This window comes from Rhinolophus ferrumequinum, chromosome 13 (genome assembly GCF_004115265.2).
Source record: "Rhinolophus ferrumequinum isolate MPI-CBG mRhiFer1 chromosome 13, mRhiFer1_v1.p, whole genome shotgun sequence".
Classification (NCBI taxonomy): Eukaryota; Metazoa; Chordata; class Mammalia; order Chiroptera; family Rhinolophidae; genus Rhinolophus; species Rhinolophus ferrumequinum.
The window spans coordinates 64,641,455-64,667,327 of NC_046296.1; the positions used below are offsets into that span (position 1 = coordinate 64,641,455).

General features: G+C 50.3%; 1 protein-coding gene across 1 annotated transcript in view; it reads right to left on the reverse strand.

The window, feature by feature from the left end:
- GREB1 (growth regulating estrogen receptor binding 1) overlaps positions 1–25,873 on the reverse strand; it is a 78,370-nt gene that overhangs the window by 29,565 nt on the left and 22,932 nt on the right. Inside the window, exons 5-17 of the mRNA XM_033124235.1 lie at positions 23,427–23,609; positions 21,530–21,673; positions 19,721–19,852; positions 14,969–15,082; positions 14,349–14,492; positions 11,909–12,094; positions 10,017–10,367; positions 6,512–6,640; positions 5,657–5,785; positions 4,829–5,026; positions 3,958–4,138; positions 2,366–2,561; positions 788–924 (exon numbers count right to left, since the gene is read on the reverse strand). Coding sequence (XP_032980126.1) covers positions 788–924; positions 2,366–2,561; positions 3,958–4,138; positions 4,829–5,026; positions 5,657–5,785; positions 6,512–6,640; positions 10,017–10,367; positions 11,909–12,094; positions 14,349–14,492; positions 14,969–15,082; positions 19,721–19,852; positions 21,530–21,673; positions 23,427–23,609 — 2,224 coding nt within the window. The remainder of the gene's footprint in view (positions 1–787; positions 925–2,365; positions 2,562–3,957; positions 4,139–4,828; positions 5,027–5,656; positions 5,786–6,511; positions 6,641–10,016; positions 10,368–11,908; positions 12,095–14,348; positions 14,493–14,968; positions 15,083–19,720; positions 19,853–21,529; positions 21,674–23,426; positions 23,610–25,873) is intronic.

The window sequence follows — 25,873 nt, forward strand, 5'->3', positions numbered from 1 at the left end:
GGGAGGCAGCAGAGCCCAGCTCGACACCCACAGTTAGTGGCAGAGCCCCGTCTTGTTTTGGATTAGACTGTCTGTAAAGCTTGGCCTGGCTTTGCAACATACAGACTGTGTGATGTCGGCAATCCCCTCACCTCCCTGGGCCTCAGTGTTCTCACCTGTAAAATGGCAGCATTAATCTACCTTACAGGTGTGCTATGACAAGATAAAAAGCTGTAGAGTCAGACTGACTCTGCATTCATACCCAGGTCTGTCATTTGCAAGACGTGTGGCCCGAGAAAGTCATGGGATCTCTCTGAGTCTCATTTGATTTGCAAAATGAGGATAATAATAGCAACAGGCTCCAAGACGTGGTGAGGACTACATAATAAATAAGATCACGGAAGTAAGGCTCTTGGAACCGTGAATGGCACAAAATAAGTACTCGATAGATGATGCACAGAGGAAACAGAAAATGAAGCCGACCAGGATTGTCACTATCACTTCCTTTAGGCCTTTTGGTACCTTACTTCCCATTTTGTTGCCCTCCCCTGAGTTATAAACACGCAATCCCACATTCCAGCATATTTGTCCCCATTCTCAGCTCTAAAATGTTCTGGCGCAACAGCATGAGAGAGATATCACTGGCCCAAAACGCAGGGCGCGAAATGAACCAGGGTCCCTTTAACGGAGGGGCTGAGTCCCAGAGAGGGAGGGAGATGGATCGCGTCCTGAAATTGCCTGGCTGCACACACCTCAATTTGCACTTGACGACTGAGCACTTTTAATAACTTCAAAGACAGACGTGTACCTTTTTCCCAGGGCGGTGACCATGGCTTCAAAGGAGCTGTCGTATCTTAACAATGGGAGGCTGTGTCCCGACAGAGTGGACTCGATGAACTCTGACAGCCCAAAGTATTTCTTGTTCTCAGGATATAAGTCCGCTCCCTAAAACAGAAGAGCATCCGTCACTCAAATGCCACCTTTTCGGGGGTTGAGAGCATCACATGCTCAGCGCACAGACGACCTGGACGGGCCTCTTGATCTAAATTGTGTCGACTCTGCCGTCCGTTGGATGACATTTGATTAACTTCTTTCCTCTTGCAGACCCAGTGCACAGAGCACTCCGTACTAGGGCATGGTCCATCCCTGAAAGTCCAGACTTTTCCATTCATGTGACCCACCGTGTTCGCCAAGGAGAAAACCAGCCTTATCTTTTTGTAGCATACACCTCTCTTTGTTAAAACTGCTTCTTTCCAACAATGTTAAGCTGGCTTTAGGAATAGGAAAATCGACTCTCTTGCATTCAGCTGCTATTAAAAATCAACAGAAAAAATACATTTATCTAACCAATTTTACTCACATTGACATAAAATTACTCCCAAACTAACATCAGAGCTCAAATTTCAGAGCACAGCTAAGTTGGGAAGTTGTTAAAATTACAAACACATGAACTTCACCTTCAAATAGCACAGAGGTCAAGTGCGAGGGCCGGGAGCCCACTGGACAGGGTCGTATCGTGGTTCTACCCTTTTCCAGCCACATGGCTTTCGGCAGTGGCTCCACACACCACCCCCACCCCCGTCTCGTCTTCTCCATTTGTAGTTCTCTGATCCTAGCACCTCCGTCTTATATGAGTTCACACGCTAAAGCACTTAGGACAGTGCCCACCCTGCTCACGGTTAGCACTCCATAAACAAGGGTTACTACTGCCACTCATTCTGAATCTTTTGGACTGGAGCTCAGCAACAATGTGTTTTAAAAGTCCTTCACATGACTCTGAAGCTCTCCAAAGAAATCCAGAAATTGATGTTTGCTTATTGCTTGTATCATTAACTAGAATCCAACCACCCAGAATTCTCAAACCACAACAACCGTGTGGGGCGGCCGGTTAGCTCAGTTGCTTACAGCGCGGTGCTCTTAACAACAAGGTTCGATCCCCACATGGGCCACTGTGAGCTGCGCCCTCCATAACTAGACTGAAACAACTTGGAGCTGATGGATCAAGAACTGCTGTGATCTATTTTGATAAGAAAATGACAGGTGATAAATTAAACCCTCACCTGATTTTTTGGGTGTGTGTTCAGTTTGAGGAAGGAGATTTTGAACCTTGCTACTTAAGGATGCAGGAATAGGAAAAACAGGAACATTTCTAAGGCTTCTAGACAAAACCTTTTCCGTTCCAAGATTGGGGAAGCCAACTGATGTATTTCGGGAATGTTTTAAAGACCAACAAGGGTCTAAATCTAAGTCAAATTAATGATCCAAAGAGCTGGGCCCCATTTGGCCCCCAGCTATGCTAGTTAATCAAGATCTGTACTAAACAGGATTTCTCCGGACTCAGGGGCCACTGCCACACCAGGCGCAGCAGCCAGCGGCACTCACGCACATTATTGTAGGAGGCAGGCCAGTGGATCTCGTTGTACGGGCTGATGAGGGTGTGTTGCGTCTGCAGCGCATACGGGAAGGAAGTCACGTGCAGTGTCACGATGTTCGGGGCCTCCTTCACCTCCCTGCAGTTGAGCAGTCTGTCCACCAGTCCCACAGATGGGTCACTTTGGGAATAGAGATTATGAACAGTACTACTGAGGGAAGACAAGGGGGAGAGGTAACAGTAAGTGGGATGACTAATACTGATCCATAATTTTACAAGGATCAAGCAGTTGAATCCATTTATAACTAGCCCCACCCCCTCACGTTGCCAACACTCGAAGCTTATGGCTCTGCCCACGACCAGGAAAAGTACAAATCTTTTAAATGACTGTACTACAGGTGCTTGTCAGGGCCTCCCCGATACTCATTACTGATTAAAAACTCGGCCGGGACACAGTCTTTATCGATGATTGCCTGCAGAAAACACAACCCTCTCTTCCTCACGAGCAGCCATTCTCATCCTGCAGTGTTCATTGAGTGGCCCTTTCTCCCTGGGCCCAATCTCATTGTTGCCAGTGCCATTAATTTCTTTTCTCTAAAGTCCTACTGACTTTGGAATGATCCAAAGAAGATGTAGAACGGTAAATTCTACGTATACTAAGTTTCAACGTATAGGAACAGAACAGGAAGCACTTCGGACGAGGAGCCTGGGAGACAAGTAGCACTCAGCCTATCTCTACGGGACGATGGCCTCTGCGTCCTCGTCCGCAAATCTAGGGGAGTAAGAAAAACCAGCGCCTCACCTCATCTGGGAGGCAGGCAGCCACTCTGAGAAACCTACCCCAAAAACAAATATTCACCCAAGAGCTTTTGATATAATTCGGGACGTTTAAATTCCCCTTAGCCCCATACATGGACCCAAGATGGTAAACCCTTTATCTAGGTACCTTCAAGGCTCCGCAGGCCCTAAGCTTCTGCGTCTATGCTGAATCAAAGGCTTTCACCACGAGCTGACCCATGGTCTTCCTTCCTGCCTCAGCCACATCAGTGGCAGTGTCTAAATGCACACCTCCAAGGCCAGTCTCATGGACGCGACTGAGCCTCATAAACGACTGGGAGTCCTGCCAGACTCCACGCTCAATGCTGTCTGAAATTCACCTTGATTTACGTTCATTTAAATGGAGTAAGTAAAATCAACCCTGAAGAAGGGCAGTGCTAGCTGTGACCCATGGTACCGGAGCCAATGGGACATCCATCAAGAAGGGGCCTAGGCTGAGCTACTCCTGGCAGGGTCCCTTCCTGCATCAGCGCGGCGACTTGTTACTCTGTCACTAACACCCCCACCCAGCCCTGTGCGGTTGGGCAAGAGGCTTCCCTTCTCTAGCCTTAGTTTCCATAAGGGTACCTTTCAGAAGCTGCACTAGATGGTCCTCTGAGATAACATCCACCTATGAGGCCCTAAAATACATCCGTGGCATCTGCTTACAGATGCCAAACCCCACAGCGCTCATCTTTTTAAGGCCATGCCCACAGTCCCAAGTATCATCCACATACATTATTTCACAGAAGGCACATGTCAACCCTGCCATGTGCCAAAGTCGTTCTAACCTCACAAGATCCCAGTGGGCGTGGTCATGGATTAGGACGAAGAGGGTATGTGGATTCTGAAAGGAGTTTTGCAGAAAGGACTTAAATTTTGTCTGTGCCTCCGCATCCAGCTTCAGAACATACTGTTCCACCCTCTGCTTGGTCATGTGCTCCTTTTCCAAGCCAAGCTCCAGTAAGACACCTGCAACACAGTGACAACACATCAGTAGCTTTAACACCAACACTGCCACAGGTTGCGGTCACTCAGCAGACACCTGATGATCAATCGTCACTTACACTGCCGGCCTGTGCCAGGCCCCAAGGCTACCGGGATGCAGAAGACATGCGTGAGTCAGAAGGCAGGCTCCTGTGCAAATGCCTGCAGGGCGACCTTCAGGAGCTGGGCACAGTGACAGGCTTGCTGACAGCTTGTGTGTGCACAGCAGCCCACCCAGGGGACACAGAGCTGGCTTCGTGAAGCAGCTGATCCCACGCATGGTGACTGCTGGGAAGGGAAGAGAAGGTCCTACGCCCCTGGCAAAATCATCCCTCAGCCTGAATGCCCCCGAGCCAGAGGTTACACCACTCTAGACTGAATCCTTTAAGACACTGACTCTCCATGTATTTGATATTTAACCCCCTTGAGAACACAAGGAAAACACAGTAAGCTGGATATCAACATATGGGTTGCCGACCTGAGTAGGACAGAGTGAAAATTCAAGTCTACCTTTAACGGATTATAAAATCCTGGGCATCACATGCGTACTCTACAAAATGGGGGTGACAATTCTTGCCCTATGTACTTTAGAAGCAAAGCCTGGTGTTCCAATCCCAATCGGAATGTAAGTGGATCAAAGCGTTCCCCACGCAGACATCCCGAAATGCCCTGTACCTGAGTGCCAGACATGGAACAGAGTCTGCTGGTAAGTCACTTCTGAGGGTGGAATACAAATCAGAAAGTCCACCTTCTCGAAGGATCCTAAGTCCAGATTCTGGGTACTGGAATCCGCGATTGAGCACACGTGGGAGAGGAGCTTCTGGGCCACGGCCAGCTGGAAGGGCCGGATGTGGTGAGGCTCCAGAGTGTAACCTGGAACCAGAGTCCCCATAACAGTGAGGTGGCCCCGAGAGGGGATGGCCACAGCCCTGCACCTCTGCTTAGGAACTCCACTGTGGGCCCCGTCTATGCACAAGTGGCAGGGAAAGGGAAAATACACCACCACATATCGAGTGCCTGCCCTGGGCTGTGCACCGTGATAGTTTTCCCACACACCTGTCCTCATCTAATAATAAAAGGATGAACAGCGCTCGGAGGGCACAGAGGCAATGACCTATTCTACCTGAAAGGGATAAGGACAGCACCTCAGGGAAGCTGACACTGACTTTGGACTTTGAGAGAGGCTGCAAGTTCTCTAGAAGACACGATGTCACGACTCTTCAGGAACTTAGCATGAATAAAATATTTCAACAATGCATTGATAGGCTGGAAATCAACACAGAGAAAATGTGCCATCTCAGTAAAAGCGTACAGATGTACGTTTTAGGGTAAATGATCTTTATCGCTAAGGACCAAAATTGAAATTGGATACTAGGCCTAATTTGATGCTGAGGAGAAGCCCTGCCTCCTGGATGTGCTGCTGGCATCGCTCCTCGTAGCCCCGGCAGTCCTGGACTCGGCCTCACCAGCCCAGACCCCGACCGGCTCCCGCTCACCACTCACTCGTGCATGTCGGGGCCCCGCCCACATCCAGGGACGCTGATTTGGTGACAGAGGAGGCAGTAAGTGAGGAAGAAATGTGGCCTTGATTTTCCTGATGAAATTTGTCCAGCAAAATGTCAATGTCGCCCTCTGCCCAAAACAGAGAGAATAACAGAAATGGGTTTTCCTTCTTGTGAAATTCAGCAAATATCTATGGAACACACACTATGTATCAGGTACTGTCCTGGGCCGGGGGTAACGGAGGTAAAGAAGGCATGGGCCGTCCTGTGGAGAAGTCCACAGCCTACTAAGGAAATTACCTTGTGACCCAGTAGGTGCTGGGACAGAAGGAAGAGCAAGGTGCTAAAGGACAGGGGAAAACAGCCCAAACTCATCCCGGAGAAGGAGGAGCTGGCAAAGGTTTCTGGGGGGAAATGGGTGAGTCTTGAGGGGTGAGTACCCAGGCAAACGAGGGAGAAGGGACACTTAACACAGACCCCATGAAGCCAGGCACAGAGAACACATTCTCCAGCAAGAAGCTTCAAGCAATTCAGCGGGGGAGGTAGTGGTCAAGGCCTGAGAGGCAGAGAGGAACAGGCACAAGGCCCTCCTATGTCCCCAAAAAACAGAAACCACGAAGCCCCCACCTAGGACAGCCCACAGCCACTGCCGGAAGATGGCAGCCAGAGGAGACCACACCAGCCAGGCCCACAAATGCTCGTACACAGAACAGAGGGGCCCCCCTGCACATCTAAATCAAGGCCAGCCTCAGCAGGTCACGGGGTGATGGGGTCCGAGATGACATCCCCCTTTGTGTCTTTGTTTATTTCTGTCTTATCCATTTATGGATTTGTACCTGTCTCACTGCAATCCTACCTGGACAGAGGGTGCTAAAAAAGGCTCCCAAGGAGTCCACTTTCCCCGTAACCAGCTCATAATTGACTTCTTTCTGGTATTCCGCTGGTGTGAGAAGGCTCTCAGAAAGAATCCGGGCTTGGTATTTTCCTGGAAAACAGACAACTTTCACTGGGCCCCTCCACGTAGAATTAGCACAGGGGCACCTGGATGGCAGGGTGTGCGCCTGTATCTCTCCATCCCCCAAGCCAGGCACCATGCCTGGCTGAGAGCTGGTGTTCCTGTTGGTTAAATGAATGCATGGCATACACCATCCTGGCCCAGTGTACTAGGTAGGGAAATGAGAGGGAACATCTGGAGTATTGGCTTGGCTTTGGAGCCTGACTCTCCCCACTTACTAGCTGTGTAACCTGGGATTAGTGACTTAACCCTTCCAGACCCAGTTTTCTCATCTGGAATACGAGGCTAACAGTAGTATCTACTTCACATGACTGTTGTGAGGATAAACAAAACCATGTTTATAAAATGTTTACCCCAATGCCTGACACACAGCAGGGGCTCCAGGTTTATTACTGGACACACCACCAAATCAACACAAAACATTGATAAAAAACACAGAATGAGTTTAGAATCAAAGAATGCTAAAAGATAACTGGGACACTGCACAGTAACAACGTGAGTTTTTTAAAGTAAATTTCAAAAGGTAGAAAAAATTCAGATTTAAAATGTATAACACCTATGGTATCATTTTTTAAACTGGCCAAAAAATATGAGTGCATGGATTGGCCAAAAATGATCTGACATTTACAAGTTGACCCACACAGATCCACGAGTACTACGCAAAAGGGTCAAGAATGGTGTTTTAAAATCTTGAATAATTATCCTAAGTAGAGACATTGCTGTTTGTAATCATGACTCTTTAATGGAGACAATGCTAGAATTAAGAATTTGTGTGTGTGTGTTAACTAAAAGATGAAGTTGGGGACTAGGTATTCACACTGCTCTGACAGAATGAATTCATGAGGTCACCGTGCAGGATACCAAGACAAGACACACAAGGGACCAACCTGGCAAATAAAAGTTGCTTAATACATCTGATTTCTCCCAAGGATCTGTCCTCTACTTTCTGTCACCCACCTACGACCACAGGCATGCCTTGGGTTTTGTTACTGTTGATAACTGTGCCCCTCTACTAACCTTCACGTTCAGCGCCAGCTCTCCAACCACCTCTCACACCCCACACTAAGAATTCTGCTGCTCTTCTCAAATCTTGGAGCCTCCTGGACATTGCCCTGCCTTCATTCCCTTCCTGTCCTCACGCCCCTCTTCCCTGACTGAGATCCCATGTGCATCCATAGACACTGCCCGGCGTCCATCCTCAGCAGCCGTGCCCCACTCTCACTGGTCAAACCCTTCTCCTGCTCCAGACTGGTACCCAAGCGGCTGGACATGGCTGGAGAAAAGCCTCCCACCACGCCGAGTCATCTCCCATAAACTCAGAACCACCATACACCTGTCTAGGGTCAACACCTCCACCTGTGCACTGCAGCCCAGCCCCTCTCTCCTATTCATGGATATGTCCTCCTAACCATTGTCTCCGGTCGCCGTGTCATCCATTTCTCCCACTCTGCTGCATCATTCCTAGTATCCAACCTACTCTTCAATTTCCCAACATTAAAAAAAGAAACAAAAAACCTGATGCCATTTCCTCTCCAATTTTTATCTCATTTCTCTATTCCTTTTAAGGCAAAACCTCTCAAATAGTTGTCTATATCTATTACTTCCCTCATTCTCTCTTGAGACCAACCCAATGGCACCTTCATCCCCACCACCCCACGGAGACACTGTCAGTGTCACCGACGACTCTCCTGTTGACGGATGGAGTCAATTCTCAGACCTCAACTTACTTCATCAAACAGGAGCATCTGATCCATTCATCATCTCTTCCTTCTTGAAACACACTCTCCCTTTGGCCTCCTAACACCATTCTCTCCCTCTCCTTTTCTCAGGTCTCCTTTTCTGTTTTCTTCCATGTCTCACTAGTCCTCAGACCTCTTCTTTCCTTCTACACTTACTAGATGGATCATGGCATCCACCTCTTGGCTTCCAAACCCCACAAATACTGACAACATCCTTATCTTTCAACCCAACCTCTGCCCAGAACTTCAGATTTTTATATCCAATTGCCTGCCTACCATGGCCACTGGATATTTGAAACCTAGGCTAAGTTGGTCAAAGAGAACCCTTGATTCCATCCGGACCGCCACTGCCACCTCTTCCCTCCACATACAAACAATTTTTTTTTTAATTTTGTAAGCAAAACAAACACTTCTCCTGCACTTCTTCCCATATCAATAGATGGTAAGTGCGTTATTCCAGCTACACAGGCCAAACTCCACAGGGTGGTCCTTGAGTCCTCGCTTCCTCCCACACTCCACACGGGACCCATCAGCAAACCCTGAAGGTCCCAACTTCAAAATACACCCAGAATCAGGCCACTGCTCTCCGCTTCCACCAGCCTAGTCCAAGGCATGGCCAGGCCTGGACAAATCCAGCAGCCTCCTCCCTAGTCATGCCAATCTCCCCCATCTATTTTCCACACCCAAAAGGGATGGTCCGTCTAAAACAAAAGACAGATTACATGTCTTTTCTGGTCCAAACCTCCCAATGGTTTCCCAATTCGCACAGGGAAACATCCAAAGTTCTGACATGGCCTTCAGGGCCCTACATAATCCCCAGTCCTGCCCTCTGCCCTGACTTCCTGTGGTCCCTTCACCAGGCCAAGCACAGCATGCTGCCACATGGTCTTGGGGAGCCCTCAGCCGCTCCCAATGCTGGTATCATTTGCTTCCTCCTTTCTCTCAGACCCCTGCTCTGATGACACTCATGGCAAAGGTCCTACTGACTGATCCGCCTTAGAAGCCAGAACCCCTAACTACAATCCTCCATCCCTCCATCCCACCTGCGAGGCTTGGAGCTGGACTTGCTGTCTCCCAGACGAGAACTCCAGGAAAGCAGGGACTGCACTCCTGTATCCCCAGCCCCTGACTGTAGCTGCACACAGTAGGTTTTCCACTCAGTGTTTTCAAAATTAATTAGTTAATTGACTCATTAACCCACACAGCACAATAAGGTCATTGTTTTTATCTCCATTAGACTTGAAGAAATTGAGGGCCAGAGTCACTAAAAGACCAACCACACGGCTGGGTGCATGGGTGGGGTGGGGGTGCAGGTTTCCACCAGGACTGTCCAGACTCCAAAGTTGCCCCACTTTCTCTGGGGGGCAAATCAGAACTGCTCACCTTCCGTCACAGGAGGACTGGAATTTTAACCAAGCAGACTCCAGGGCATGAGTGGCTGGCACCAGGAGGGTTACTGGGCACTCACTGCAGTCACTACCCAAGTGCTGCTGCAAACCCGGGGCCACGAGAGGCAAAAAGGGCAGAAGTGAGTGCAAAGAGCGGAAGGCTGGGAGATCAGCACAGCTGCTTCTCCCCCAGCCAGGTGGCGCAGGCGCGGGCCTCACCAGTGACAGCGATGCAGGAGTCGATGGCGGCGTTCCGGCAGGCGCAGATGATCACCACGTAGTTGGTCTTGGCCAGCTTGCCCTCGATGAGCAGTCGGAACATCTCGGAGAGGCCCTCGGCCAGGGAGTAGGTGCACTCGATGATGTGCACGCTGTCATTGCAGGAGCTGGCAGCCAGGCCGGCCAGCCAGGGCAGCTGCGCGGAGGTGACGGGCGCCACCGCGCTGGGCGCCGGCGGGAAAGGCTGCGGAGGCGCCTGCTGGTACTGCCGGATCTCCGTCAGGTGCGACTCGCGCCAGGAGCGCAGGAAGATCTGCTCCAGGTCCTCCATCAGGGGCACCTGGTCCGCCGCTGGCAAGGACAAGGTGGGTGGAAGAGGCTTCAGCGCCTGCCCCATGCGCCCCACACGGTGGCTTTATACAAATTCTGGGGAAATGCATGCGAGCTGATTGAAAACCAACACAATCTAAGTTATTTATGCTACAGCGCATTAGAGACAGCTGAGAAATACAGGGAGGAAAGTGAAAGCAGCCATAACCTCACCGTCCTAACAGAATCACAGCTACTTTTTGTGTATTTCTCAGTCTTTTTTCTTTTCTTTCTCATGTGCAGGTTTAAACAGTAGTGAGGATTGTGGGCATACAACTCCAGGGCTGGCCTGCTTTCCTTCCCAAAAACACCATAATTGCATTTCCGTGCTGTTCATCTTCGCAAACAGCACTATGAATCGGCACATGGTGTCCCATGCGATGGAGGCACCATCATTTACTTAGCAACGTCTCTACTGGTCTTTTTATTGCTTTGTCAATACTTCTGCAATACACATCTTTATATCCAGAACATAACGTCCTCAGCCTAAATTCTCAAAAGTGGGCTTACAGAGCCAACTAATACATATCAGCAGACTGCTTCTGGATGGTCCAAATATGTCAACTTACCGTGACATTAATGGCACATAATAATACTGGTTTTATTGCACTCAGCTCCACTGGACACCATCATTTGGCTTCATATCAATAATTTAATTGAGAACACTTTTACGTGTTTGATTTCCTGATTTACACCACTTTGACGACTAGGAAGATTGAATACTATTTTCGATCCACGGCTGGGAATCCGCATATGCTATGCAGAGGGCCGACTCAAGTTACAGGCAGATTTTCGACTGCGCGGATGGACCGTGCCCCTAACCCTCCCACCCCCACCGTTTGTCCAAGGGTCAACTGTACTCTCAACATTTGTTTCCTATGGGTATTTTTTGGTTTATATGTCCAAATTTTGTATTCCTATCCAGCTCCACCCAGCACCAGCTTCGGAGCCTTGAGCTGTCTTATGATAAAGTTTTCTGGTGTGAAAAAATGGGGATCACACCATTCACTCATTGGGCTGTGTCAAAATTTGATTAGATTAGCGGTTACAGCTCCCATCTTTAAAATCTTTCCCCTGACCCCACATCCCCTTCCAGAACCACCACCACCCAGCAAAGCTCCCTGGGAGAGTTGTCCACACTTGTCTTCCCACCTCCGTTTTCTCTAACCCCCTCCGATACGGCTTTTGTCCCACATTCCTCATACACCAGGGTTGCCAGTCACTTCCATATGCCCACACCCAACAGTCAACAATCAGTCCCCACTCAACTCTTGGCAGGTAAATCATTTTTGAATTATCTCTAGAGATTTTGACTTCCTTCAAGCCCTTCCCAGCCCCTCCAGGAGGTGACCACTGCAGTGGCCTGATAACATCTGTTGGCATGGTCCCTGAATTTCATTTCCGCCTGCCAGAGCTGGTCTTCACAAGGGCTCTCGCTGATAGTCAATGATGAAGGTATGTGCACTTGGCACCTTAAGCGGTTATTCTACCAGAGGTTCCCATGAAAAGGGAGGGAGACTCACCCAGCTGGACAAGATAGTAGACGGTCAGCAAGAGCTGCGTCTCCTCCGAGATGGGCTGTATTGTGGACGCCCCGTATTGTTCATATGCTCGAGAGATGGACTGGGAGTTCTGGTAGCAGGTGTACAGGAGCGGGCTCACGACCACATCATTCAGGTTCCCACAGAGGTAAGGGAAGTTCCCGTGGCCTGTGCAGGAAGGAAAGCATCCACTTGGCAACTGGCCTTGGGCACAATGTGGGGCCCCACGAGTGTGGGTCTCTGAATGCGAGAGCGCTAAAGCATGCAGGCACGTGGCCTCTGGGAGCCTTAGTGCTCTTTTTCTAGGAAATCTCACCTTTCCAGCCCTTGCTGATCTAGTGCCCCTGCTGTGATAACTGACCGGGTCTACAGCATTTGCTTGTTCATTTAGTCCAATCCCTTGTTTTACAGGTGAGCAAACGAAGGCCCAGAGAGAAGTGCCCGAAGCTGAACAGCCAGCCCTTGGGCTGCTCCTTCAGCACTGACTCTAGAACACCGTGTGGGTGACGCCTCCTGGGTCTTTGCCGGACTGTCTGCCAGCCCGCGCCTCCCTGACGATTCCATGCTGCCTGGATCCTCCCAGAACTCTGACAAGCTGAGTCAGGAAAACGAATCACTATTCAGACCAGAGACCCCGCATACTGACAGGACGTGACAAATGCTTTAGCCAACGTGACACGATTAATACTGATTGACGACTTTCAGAGGCAGAAGAGCCAAGGCCACTTAGGTTCAAGTCTCTTCTCTGCCATTCGTTAGCTATGTGAGCCTAAGCAAGAAGCTTAACTTCTCTAAACCTCAGTCTCCACATTTGTAAAATGGGGTGAAGATATCAAATCCTCATGGGGTTGCGGAGATGAGCAAATGTGTGTGGCCTACCTCAGAAGGCCTCCAGTTCTCCACCAAACACACTGAATGCCTGCTGTGAGCTACGTGTAGACATCATGTCCAGCTCTGCGGAGAAATCTGGTGACTGAGACACGGCTCATGTCCTCACGGAAACTGCTCCTCAAATGTGGGGTGAGGAGGGTCCCCTGAGAGGCTTCCTAAAACACAGATTGCTGGACCCCACCACAGAGCTTCTGATTCAAAAATATGGGTCCTGATTCTGGGCTGGGCCTGGGGATTCACATCTCTGATAAGGTCCTGGGTGACCTGCTTCTGCTGGACCAGGGACCACAATTTGGGTAGCACTGCTTACAATTCTGGCTTACAAGAGGCAACATAAAGACTTACTATAAGAGGAAGCATGTGACATTTGTCGTAAAAGACGCAGGTCTGCCAGGACCCCGCCCCGACTTCTCTGAGGCTCCTGGGTCAGAGTGGGTGCAGGTGCAGCCCCCGTCCTCACCACCAAGCCTGCACCCTGCCGTGTACCCTTCTCTCCACACTGTTCTCAGGGCTGACCACAGACACGCAATGGCCGTGCGAAGAATACATGCAATGTATTGACTGAATGTTGACCTTCACTTCCGTTGGCGAACAGGGCCCAGTGGGATGATTGGCCCTGCTTCATGCCCACTTCAAAACCTGGCTGCGCAGTGCACCCTTCTTCCTGAATACCCTGTCCATGTTTTGGTTTGCCCTTTAATAAGAAAGGAGTGCCCTTTCTTATTTTTTAATTAAGAGTAAGATATCTTCCCCACTGTCCTACCACCGCCTCTCTATTCCTACAAACATGATCCCAAATACAGTATTAACTTCCTTAAGAAGGACCTTACTATGTGCACATGTGTGTGTGTGCACATGTGCTGTGTGTGTGTTACTATATGCCAGCACACGGTACCAGTAAGCACCATCATCAAACAAGTCCTGCCAAGTTCTCAAATATCTAGGTCTCTCACTTGATTAGAGAAAGGAATTTCTTTAGTTAAACCCAAAATCTACCTGCACGTAGCATACATTAATTAGCCCACTGACACAAAACAGAGATAAAATCTAGTTTTGTTTTATGCTTCTACATGGTGACCATGACTATCTTTACCCAACCAAAGTCAGATTTCATAGTAAAAAAGTACTGGTGGCATAGGGTGACAACAGGACAACCCACCAGACGAGGGCTCCTGGTCTGATGGATCAGCAGGTGAGCCAAGGACCTACTTCTAACCCTTGTTCTTAGCACTGGGCCTGTTACCACAGTGGGAACTCGATGAAGTGGACTAAATGAAGGACAGAAAAAATGAACAAGCAAATGGACGTCACGGAACAGAATTGTTGTGGGAAACTGTGACAAGCTCTATAACTCTTGGCATCGGATCAGGGGCTACCCCCATGATAGGTCTTCTTAGGTCTTTCACTGCCCTGAAAAAGGTTTTAGAGTTTGCTCAGACTAGAGTCAGCCTACAATGACGTCTGCGTGTTGCCTGTTTCTCGCACATTCCTTGAGGCTCCCCCCACTCCACAATTTCTTGCATGTACTTGCCTTTAAATATCACTGGCTTGGCCTTGCATATTTTCAGCAAGTTGTCGGGAACGGACACTGGTTCTCCGGAGGCCACAACGGGAAAGGTGACTGAAGCTGGTCCCACCAAGCCAACCTGGGGCATGTAGGACATGCTTGCGCTCTCTAGGGAAACGCCAAGAGTGTTAGGAAGACACAGAGATGAGGCATCCATCTCCAGCAGACCTGACGTCAGGCCGAGTAAACGAACCAGCTACAACTTGACCCTTACCCCTACCGACGGAGCATCCGTCTTGGAATCACATATTCCTGAGGTCAAAAGCATTTCTAATGGCACTCAGTCCAACCTTTCCCACCAAACGACCCAGTCTTCCCCTCTTTAATATCCCTGCCAAGTAATAGGCAAGTCCTTTTGTAATTCCTTTAGGATCAGGGAACTTACTACTGTACTGGGATCCTGGACGTTGTTAAGCAACTCTAATACAAGAGAAAGAGAGCCTTTCGTTGTATCAGAGTCGGCCTCCCTAGCACTTTCTCACCAACACACACAAAAGCCCCCCCCCACACACACACACCCCCACACCCCCACACCCCCACTAGTACCCAAGTCTTGGATTTTGGGCAAGGCTGTTGTCACTTACCATACTTAGCTCTGTTCCCACCACCTTGGGAGTAGCTACCATCTGTAGCCGATGGAGATTCTGGAGACCACCCTTTGTGGCGCTTTTTGGGGGGCCCGGAGTTTGTTAAGATACCTAGACAACATTCAGAGCGTGGTTTAGGTTGTCACTAGGGATGAGCTTCGATAAAACAGACCCCTGATTTGTAGAACACTTATTTGTTGTATTTTTAAAAAATCAGAGTTTACAATGGGTTTTAGCATCTAGTTTAGTATCTAAGCACAAGGAAACATCCCGTCAATCTTTGTAAATGTTTCATTCCAACGTTGTGCGGGTGTCAAGCTTCATCTCGGAGCCTTACCTCCTTCGTCTTTAAAATGGGACAATAAAACCTACACTGAAAGGGACTAAGGAGAATACATGTAAAGCAGAGTTTGGACCCAATAAATGGCAGCTACCAAGACTCCCATCATCATCATCGTCGTCGTCTCACATTCCAATATACGAGGTGTGATCAAAAAATATGGTGAATGTTTAAGTAAAAATAAATGTATTACAGTAAAAGACACATTGCAGGGCGGCTGGTTAGCTCAGTTGGTTGTTAGAGCGCTGTGTTCTTAACAAGGTCGCCAGTTCAACCCCCACATGGGCCAATGAGCTGCGCCCTCCACAACTAGATTGAAACAACTACTTAACTTGGAGCTGATGGATCCTGGAAAAACACACTTAAAAAATAAATAAATAAATGTTAAAAAAAGGGGGGGGGGGGCGGGCAGATGGCTCAGTTGGTTGGAGCACGAGCTCTGAACAACAGGGTTGCTGGTTCAACTCCCACATGGGCCAGTGAGCTGTGGCCTCCACAACTAGATTGAAAACGAGCTGCCATTGAGCTTCCAGAGGGGTAGCCGGATGGCTCAGTTGGTTAGAGCGAGAGCTCTCAACAAGGTTGCCAGTTCAATTCCCCCATGGGATGGTAGGCTGTGCCCCCTGCAACTAAAGATTGAAAAATGGCTACTGGACTTGGAGCTGATGGGCCCTGGAGAAACACACTGTTCCCCAATATTCCCTAATAAAATTTTTTTAAAAAGACACATTGCTATTAATCCCCCTCAAAATACTCCCCCTCACTTTGAATACACTTATCCCATCGTTCTTGCCACTTCCTGAAGCAGTTCTGGAAGTCTTCTTTCGTGAATGTTTTCAATTGCACTGTCATGGCTGCCTGAATGTCCTGAATAATTTTGACTTTGGGGAAGAGCCAGAAGTCACACAGGTCCAGATCCAGTGAATAAGGTGGATGAGGACACACCCTAATGTTTTTATTTGACAGAAATTGCCGTACCAGAAGTGATGTGTGACATGGAATGTTGTCATGATGGAGGATGATTTAGGGCACACTTTAAACACATCTTCTCTCAACCGTAGCTCACACCTGACTGACTGCACCAAAAAAGTTGAAACTTATCACAGACTATTACTAAGGTTCAACGCGCCACATCCCATATTGAATATCCCTGCCTTTCGGTTGGATGGCACTTGGCAGCAGCCTTCACCATATTTTGTGATCACACCGCTTATTCTCATATTAACGCGTGTTTCTGTAGACAAGGGGCCGAGGTGTTCAAGCCACCACCGCAGTTTCACCACTTGGGGGCAGTACTGACCCACCCGTGCTCCTGTCCCCACCACAGCCTTGAAAGCTACTTTTCAGACTAAAAAGTAAAGGGGAACAGAAGCTGGTACCCACAGCTGTTAATGAGTCATCCTGCCCACGCTAGATGACAGCATGCATATGACTCATCCTATGTTCCTGGGTTTTTCAAAATATCAAGAATTGGTTGCCATTTTTTTTTTAACCAATTTTTGACACAAAATTTCCCCTACATTTAGAACTAGATGTTCAACCCTTGACTGAGCACTAAACTCATCTGAGAAACTTCTGAAACCCTCTATGCCCCATCCCAAGGAAGCCAGAACTCCAGCATCTCGTGGTGGGGAAGGCGAGCAGGAAGGCTGATGACCCTGGGTTCCCTGGTGAGTCTAAGGCACCTCGTCTGATGCTCTCAGCTGCCCAGTCAGCAGGATGGAGAACCACCGTTCAGAGCAACGTTTCTCTAAGTTTGGCCTGAGAAGGAGCTGGACAGAACCAGCAGGGGCCTGTTCACACTGCCCGATCCTGGGCCCCACCTCGAACTACAGAATCAGATCTCTAGAAATGAGAGTGAGAAAACGCCACTACACAAGCACCGCAGTTATACCCAAGTAACTGCAGTTGGCAAAGGATTGTTTCAGCATCTCTTAAAACGGAATCCAAAATTCTTTTCACCTCTTCTTTAGACTGACTGAAAATGAATGAAATAAAGTGAATGAAGAGTTAAACACATACTTCGTTTACAGAGCTTTCAAACGAGGTGCCCCCTGCACAATCTCTGAGGCAACTCCTTCTGTTGCCACATTTAGACCATATCGCCGACTCCCCAAACCTCTGTCCTCAAGTGCCAACACAAGAGGTCCCACAAAGACTAAGATGCCAGCACCTCTAAAAACAGTATCAAACTGCCAAGGGGACTGGGCCTCGGGACTACGGATGGAAGGTCTACAGATATTTTCTTCCTTTGGGATGCTGACCCTAACTCTCTCCCAAAGTGATGTCACCAGACGCTGTCCCTGTGGCTCCAGGGTGGACCAACTATTTCTCGCAGTGTCTCCTGGTGGTGGGGAGGGGAAGTGCTTGGCATTTGGGGTGAGACAAACCTTCACCATGCAGCCCACTCACTGCAAAACACTGAACATCCTGACCTCCCTCCCACCCCCAGGGCTGGGACAACCAGAAAAGGATCCTGCACCCCCACCCCGCAGGGGGCAGCAATTCACCACTGAGAACCACTGGGTAACAGCCTTCCAGCCCTCCTTAAACACTTCCTGTCGTTTCAGAAGCAGTTTCTTCACATTGATTTCGGTTGTCCCCAGGGCAGGCGGGAAGGCACGGGACCTGCGACCCTTCTGTTGGGCGTTTCAACAAGGTAACTCCATTCAGCCGCATCCACTGAGCCCCTCCGTGCCAGGCTCCATAGGCACCGAGGGCTCCAAGCTGCGTATGACTGTGGCCCTTCTCTTCAGCAGCCCAACTGACGCAAATGGCCATGGAACTGAGACTGACACTTGGTGGTCCCAGGGAGGGAGCCCTCCTGCAGGAGGAGGTGACACCTGAGCTAAGCTCTGAAAAGCAGGTTTCGCAGGTAGGTGAGGAGAACCCTTCAGGTGCATGGATGTGTGACCAGGGTGTGGAGACAGAAGGATGCCTAACCGTCTCACGTAGACAGGGCAGGCTGGTTGGGGCCAGATTCCAAAAGGGTTTGAGGGCCACGCTAGGGACGCAGGGGCTCTCTGCTTCCCACACCCCTCCAAGGGACGCGCTCTCATCTGCCACAGAAGGAGGCTCCCAGAGCCAACCTTGTAGGGCCCAGGCTGAGGGAGGCCCTCGTTCCCTGCCGTGTGGGGTGAAGGCTGAATGTGCCCAGACCTCAGCGCAGGGAGGGGAGGCACCCACAGGGCAGGCTTCCCGTCACCGTCCCCGGGTCCCAGTCCTCAGCCACATGGCCACCTCAATTCAGCACCTCGCCGAGGAGAAACAGCCACAGGAAGAAAAGTGGGTGCCTCACCTGGGGCTAGTGACAAGGGCCGGGGCGCAGATTCCAGAAAGGACATGTGGGTCAGGACTGGGGTACCTCAGCTCCCATTCAGAAAAGACATTGTTCCTTCAACTCGGAGGGAGACAATACTGAAGATTCCCACCAGGGAAGCCCTCTGCCGGCACCGTAACGGGAGCAGGTAGCCCGGACTCCAAGCCTGGCCACCTCTCGGCCTCACCTGCTTCCTCTGCAAAACAGTGTTGGACCAGACGGTTTCTAAGGGTTCTCCCAGTGTCACAGTCTAGGATCCTAACATCCCGTGCATGAAGGACGGAGGACCTGGCCTCTGAAAGGCTCCTGGTGAGTATGGAGGGGAGAGCATGGAACTTAGAGGCAGAGAGCTGGGTCCCTGCTCTGCCTCCAACTCTTCCTCAACTCACAGCCTTTTCTCCAGCAGGAGGACTACTTAGCCCCTGCACTCACTTCCTTCTCACCTGGAGCATCACCTCCTCATCCCTCTTCCTCACTTCCATCTCCAAGTAATGCTCCCCCAACTGTCAGTTGCAGTTCATGTGTCACCTCCTCCAGGAAGCCCTCCCTGAACAGACTGGCTCATTGATGATGCTGATGTGGGCGGCAATAAGGTGTCCCTTAGTGAGGGGCCAGATGTGACCTGACTTTCCGTTCAGCACCTCGTCTGATCCTCTCAACTGCCCTCAGAGAGGAACTCTTATCTCCAGATGAAGGAACATTCAGCCAGAAGACTTGTCCAAGATCCCCCAACTCGTAAGAAACAGAGTCGGGTTTTGGATTCATATTTATCTGATGTTTTTCCCGTGATACCACATTGTCCCCTATTTCTCCAGAACTCTACAGCCCTCCTGGTACGGGGCCCACAGTGAGACAGGTCGTCTGCCTCAGGACAGGCTGCCACTGTGTCTTGGACGGCACACGTCACCGAGCGCCAGGACCTGGGCACAGCCCCACGGACTCACGAGGCATCTGCTGACCTGGCTGGACTCTCCTTCCAAGCAACACCAATTGCAGGAGGCTCGGTGGCCCCAGCACGACGGCTCCCGCCTCCCCCTCACCAACGCCTTGACCCAGAGAAGGGCCGGAGCCCCAGGACGGGTAACGCTACCTAGTGCCGAGGGCCGTGGCACGGCCGACAGCTTGCTCTTCACCAGCTGTTGGTGCTTCGGGGAATCTTTGCCGTTGAAAACAGCGGGGCCCGTTGCTGCTGCAGTTAGTGAGGGGTGGTCAGAAGCTGGTCCTGATCAAAGAGAAAGAGTGACAGAGCAGGGTCAGTTCACAGCACGCTCTGTGAGCCCGGCAAGCAGGAAATTACTTTTCTTCCCTTTTTACAAACTAGCCCCTCACTGACAAGTCCCACCGAAAGTCAGTGACACTACCCCACTGAGAAAACATACATGTGTACACACACGTGTGCATACATGCACACAAGCTCCCGCTGTGCCCCAGTGAGCACTTGCTGGTGACAGAAGGACCAGAGGGACCTGAGTGGCCGGTGGGCTCCCTGAACTCCAGGATGGCTCCTGAAACCCCACCTTCCTTCTACCTGCTCTTTCAACCTCCAGAGCTCAGGTTTGCATCAGACACACTCGGGAGAGCTGTCAGGGGTGCTGTCACACAGGTCCAGGCTGCTCCCAGGGACTGGGGCTCCCTAGGTCTAAGGATAATTCTGGGGGCCATTGTGGGTTCTGGTCTTCTAGGGCTCACTGCACTAGCTGTGTAACCTTCCTTAACCTCCCTCTGCTTCAACTTTCTCATCCACAAAACGAGGGTCATAACAGAGCCATTGTGAAGATGATACGACTTAACAGAAGTCACATCCGTAGAACAGTGCCTGGCAGGCAGTGAGCACTAAGTAAACATTTGCTGTTACCATAGTCTTACTCACTGAACTCCTACAACCACGCTGCAATTGGACAGAAAGATCTTCAACTGTACAGATGAGGAAATGGAGACTCAAAGAGTTTAAACGAGTGGCCCCAAATCACCCAGCTAGGAGGCAACAGTTCTGGGACATACACCCGCGTATGCTGATGGCAAAAACACTGGTCTCTCCAGATGCCATGGGGACAGAGGTCTCAAGTGGTCTAGTGCAGTGGGGACAACGGCAGATATAGCATGTGGGAAGGGAGGCCTGGTGCCTCTGGAGGACAGCATGTTCCTAGCCCAGGTGCAACTTCTTCATTGGATGTGATGAACCAGGCCGGGCCAAGGGCACTGCCCCCTCCCTGGGCCCATCTACAAACCCTGGGGGCAGGAGCAACGAAAGCCTGAGTCCCTGAGAAGTCTCCTAGCCATTGTGATAACAGCTACCACGCATGTCTGGTCTGCTCAGAATGGAAACCGCCAAGCACTTCAACCAGAAGTACCCGCTGTCAAATCTTGACTCGGACACCTGCCACCCGTGAGATCCTAGCCAAGGTCCTAGGCCAGCACCAGTGAGCCTCACTTTTCCAGTCAGGACAATGGGGAAATGAAAGCCTGCTCACAGGGGCCTACTAGGATTCGACAAGACACACACGCAGAGCTGGGGGTACTGAGCACATGACAAAGGGCCCTGTCTGGTCGTACTGCTCCGTCCAGGCGCTCAGGCCCAGCACTTGGTGCCCGTGACAGAGCAAGCTCTATGCTGCAAACTGGGGGTGCAGAAAGATCCTAACGCCCCATCCCACCAACCAACAGATCACGTGACATAGCAAACAGGAATGCAGAACACCTTTCCAAATAAAACACAGCGCTCTGTGTTGAAAACTATTCCCGATTTAAGATGAAAAGCAAAGTCATTGTAGAAAACGTGAACACACGAAGCACACCCCTATTTATGTTGAAGAAGGTTTGGCGGCTCGGTTGAGCAGCCATGCTGCTGGCACGCCAGGCCTGTGGGGTCAGCCTCTGGGCGGCTTCTCCGTCGCCTCACCTGCCTGCTGTGCTCCCATGGGGATGCTCGGGTTCGTGCCAGGAGTGGGCTCGCTGGAGCAGGCAGCCAGAGGCCCGGAGCTGTCCAGCGGCGGGAAGAGAGACCCGGAGCAGGAGCCGGCGGGGGTCTGCCGGCCTCTGAACTCTAGGGGGACAAGACATGAGCATGAAAACCCACCCACTGCTACTCCTGCCAGTTATGAGATGATGTTCTAGGCTGGGATTTGTCCTGCAGGAGAGATAGGTGTGCAGATAACCGTAATGGTGCCAGCCTGCTCTTTGCTCCAGTGTAGCCAGGGGAGGGAGATGTTACCCTGCCAAGGGCAGGGGCATTGCCTGAGGGACAGCTCTGACTGTCAGCAGTGGCAGCAACAGTGAGCATTTGGGGAAAAGAGAAAAACATGATACAAGTGGGACATCCAATCACTGTCCTTCAAGTCCAGGCAAAGAACAGAGCATCACTCAAAGGTAAAGGAAGACGCAATACCTTCCTCCACCCTGTGAGTCACCCTTTGTCCCAGTGACATATCTAACCTGGGAGGCCTTGGTCATACTTCGCAAGTGATCAAAGACTCTTAACTGGTCCCACCTGGGGAAGAACCACCTTCTCCCCAGGGCCTAGGAAATGGCTGGCACATAGTAGGAGCTCAAGAAATATTTATTGGGGCGGCCGGATGGCTCAGTTGGTTAGAGTGCGCAAGCTCTCAACAACAAGGCTGCCGGTTCAATTCCCGCTTGGGATGGTGGGCTGCACCCCTGCAGCTAAAGATTGAAAACAGCGACTGGACTTGGAGCTGAGCTGCGGCCTCCACAACTAGATTGAAGGACAACTACTTGGAGCTGATGGGCCCTGGAGAAACACACTGTCCCCCAATATTCCCCAATAAAGTTTATTTTTTTAAAAAAAGCACACAGACTTTAAGCTACATCTTGGTTTCCATCCTGCCTATGCTGCATTAAAAAAAGGAAAAAAAAAAGAAATATTTATTGAGTGATGTAAGAACGGGGGGGGGAGGAAGGAGAAGAGCCCGGGAGGGGTTGGGAGGGGGAATGCCCAAGGCCAGCCCTTCCCGAAGGCCCCTCCTCCTACTCACTGCAGCTGGCTGGGAGATTCTAGGTGACCAGAAGGGAACCAAAACAGACAAGGGAGGGACAAAAGGCTGCTTCTCCTGGTCATCTCACGGAGAGCCCCTCTTGAACACATCCCTGCACACCGGTTAAGTGGGAGTATCTCTGTGAGCAGCCGAGGCTGAGCCTCTTAAAATCCACCCCCTGCCTCCTCCCTCCGTAGCTGACTGTAGCCAGGCACCATACAGGGGAGACACAGCAGCGGGCAGTGGAGGCCAGTCATTGCTTCAAAGACCATCCTTGAAGCTGGTCTTTCCGCTCATGGGTTCAGGGTGGAGAGCAGGGCCGTTATTCTAGCCGAGCTTTCTCTAAAACAGGGTTCCTCAACCTCGCACCATTGACATCTTGGACTGGATAATTCCTCGTGGGGGGCCACCCTGTGTACCGTAGGATGTTTACAGCACCCCTGGCCCCCACCCACGGCTGCCAGCAGCACTCTCCCATCATAATGATCAAAAATGTCTCCAGACATTGCAAAATGTCCCCCGGGGGACAAAATCACCTTGGTTCAGAACCGCTGCCCCAAATACTTGCCACAAGAAGGCACAGTACAGTGTGGCCCTGTCAACTTTTAAATGGCCCCCACAATTCGGTGGACACTGTAAACTGAACACCTGTAATGCAAGTACCGTTTTAATTTCACAGGGCTGACCTCGCACCATGCCGGCTGTACGGTCATGTCTCCCCCAAAGTCCTGGCGACAGGCACCTTGGCTCACCTGGAGGACACGCCTTCATACACCCCACCCCCTTCGGAGCCGGATTGCTCACCTGAACCTTTCCAACAAATGAGAGGTCCTTTGGTTAGAGCCCCTTGTGCACTGCGGACCAGGTAATACTTCAAGTGTTTCTGCTTCTTGGGCTGAGTGGTCAACTTAAGATTTATGTGATTGGAGAATTCCGTGAAGTAACAGAAGCCTTTCTTTCCACAGCCAACACAATTCCCAGAGAAACCTGGAGGAGGAAACAAACCATGAGCGTCTCCAACTTACCTCCAAAGTCCTCTTCAGATAATACACAGGTCATCGAAAGTGACCATTCACATCCTCTACCACCAACCAGAGAGTTCCACAGGGCAAAGTTCCCCATCATCTTATGCTGGCCCGGGGGTCAAGATGCCTTGACACAGACAGAAGGACCGTTAGAGGTGGACCAAGCAAGCTTGGAAGACTGAACTTGCTCAGCGGCATATCTGAAAGCCTATACATAGAGCCAACTTTACAGGACAAGAACTGTCCCATTCAACTGTCTGCACTGACCAAGTACTTGCAATAATTTGGGATGCCCCCATTTTCTTTGGTGCTGGTCAGTTACAGAATCTCAACGCAATTAGACCACTGACACTGGATACAATACACGGGGAGACCTCTTGAGCGTCCAGGATTCCATCTTGGAGTCAAGTGATTTGATTCCATGAGTTGCTGAAAAGAAATGAAGACAGCGCCACAATGCGTACACAGCCAGGATGCTGGTGAGTGACTTCTGGGGACTTGGCCGCCAGTGGAGTGGAGACCGTGTGCTAGAATGAGGCTGTCACGGGGTGGGTGTCCTGCTACGTGAAGCCACAGGGAGCCACAGAGGCTCCCAGCAGCTCTGAGGCTGCAAGAAAGCTGTCTATGCAGTGACAATGCAAAACCACCTCCCACGAACTATTAAAATCCAGAGAACAAGCTTGAGAAGACCTTTACGACCTGTGAAGTCTATTCAAACGGGACTCACGAGAACTGTTGGCTAATCTGAGAGCATGTGGAGATGTGGCTTTGGTCTCTGATCACTGTCTTGACACTCACTGTCTCCAGGACACCTTCCTTAGGATCTGGATTTGTCCACTTGTACATCTGGTTTCCGTGGTACCAGGCCCTTTGGGCGGGGCAGCCCTGATGCTGAGACTAATTTATTTTATCATATTCTCTGGCCGACAGGTTTACAGTGGTCATTTCGACCTAAGCCACGCGGCCACATGGCTCTGTGCATATGCTCTGCTTTTAAATACAGGATTCCTCAGGCCTCTGGTCAGTGCTCAAAATAACATCAGTTGGTGAAGATTCAAAACATCTCCACAGGAAATAAGATATCAACATCACGAAACCTAGTGGATTCCCTGACCCATTTTATTTCAATCAAATTTAATATTCGTTAAAAGGCCTAGAAATAAAGACCAATTTCCTGGTCTAGCCACAGGACAGGTACAAGTTAGTTTAATGTCCCAGGATCCTCTTCCCTCTGCACCAAAACAAACAGATAAGGTACCAAAGAAACACTAAACATGGTGCTCTATATTTACTGGTTTTTAAAGGGACAGGAAGGCAACTAACATGCACAGAGAAGCAGTGACATTCTTGCCTATTCATTGTCATTCAGACAGGTCACTCAGCTTAACAATACCCAGTCCGTCAGGACTGCAAAACCTTCTTTTGGAAAACAAGAGAACCAGAGAGATGAATTTGTCCCAAGTAGAGACAGAAAGTGTGGCATTCGAGTCTAGCACGAGAACAAAGTCTAGACCCGCAGCACGGCGTTCAGGCTGGACCACACCCCCATCCCCAGCTTTAGTTCCGGGTCCTCATCTTGCTGTTCCAAATTCCTACCAGACTCCCCCTGCCCGCTCCCACCACCCTCCTGCCTCCAGGTTCATACTCTTTCTCACTTAAGCCCCACCTGCAAGCACCTGCTCGTCACTCACTGCCCAGCTCAAATGCCCACTCCCCCAGAGCCCTCCTTTTCCCGAACAGCTGGGCCTCACTGCTCTCCAACTCCTACAGCCTCTTTATACTGTTCAGAGGGTCCTTGTAACTTCTTCCTTCGTGTTACAGGTACTGAGATTCGTGCCTTTTTCCCCATAACTATCCCACGCTTCCAAAGGGCCGGGATCCTGGTATGAGTACGTACAGGTGTGAGCTGCCCCTGTGTACATAAGTGTATTGGACGGGAAGGAAGGAGAGAGGAAACAAGGTAGCTATAAGAGAGAACACTGAGAGATTTCTGCGTACACTCTCAAGTAACAATCTAACGTTTTTAGTGTTTCCTTTGCTTCCAACCTGGGAACCTTGAGATAAATACCTCAACTGCCATCTAGGTATAAGGCCCTGAGAAACCTTCCCAGCTCTCTAGAAGGGACTCTGGTCCGGAGTGTCAGAAAGATGGAGGAACAAGAAACAGAACTGCAAGACCAAGATGCTAAGAACAACTTGCCAAGGCTTGCACTGTCATCCCTTTCC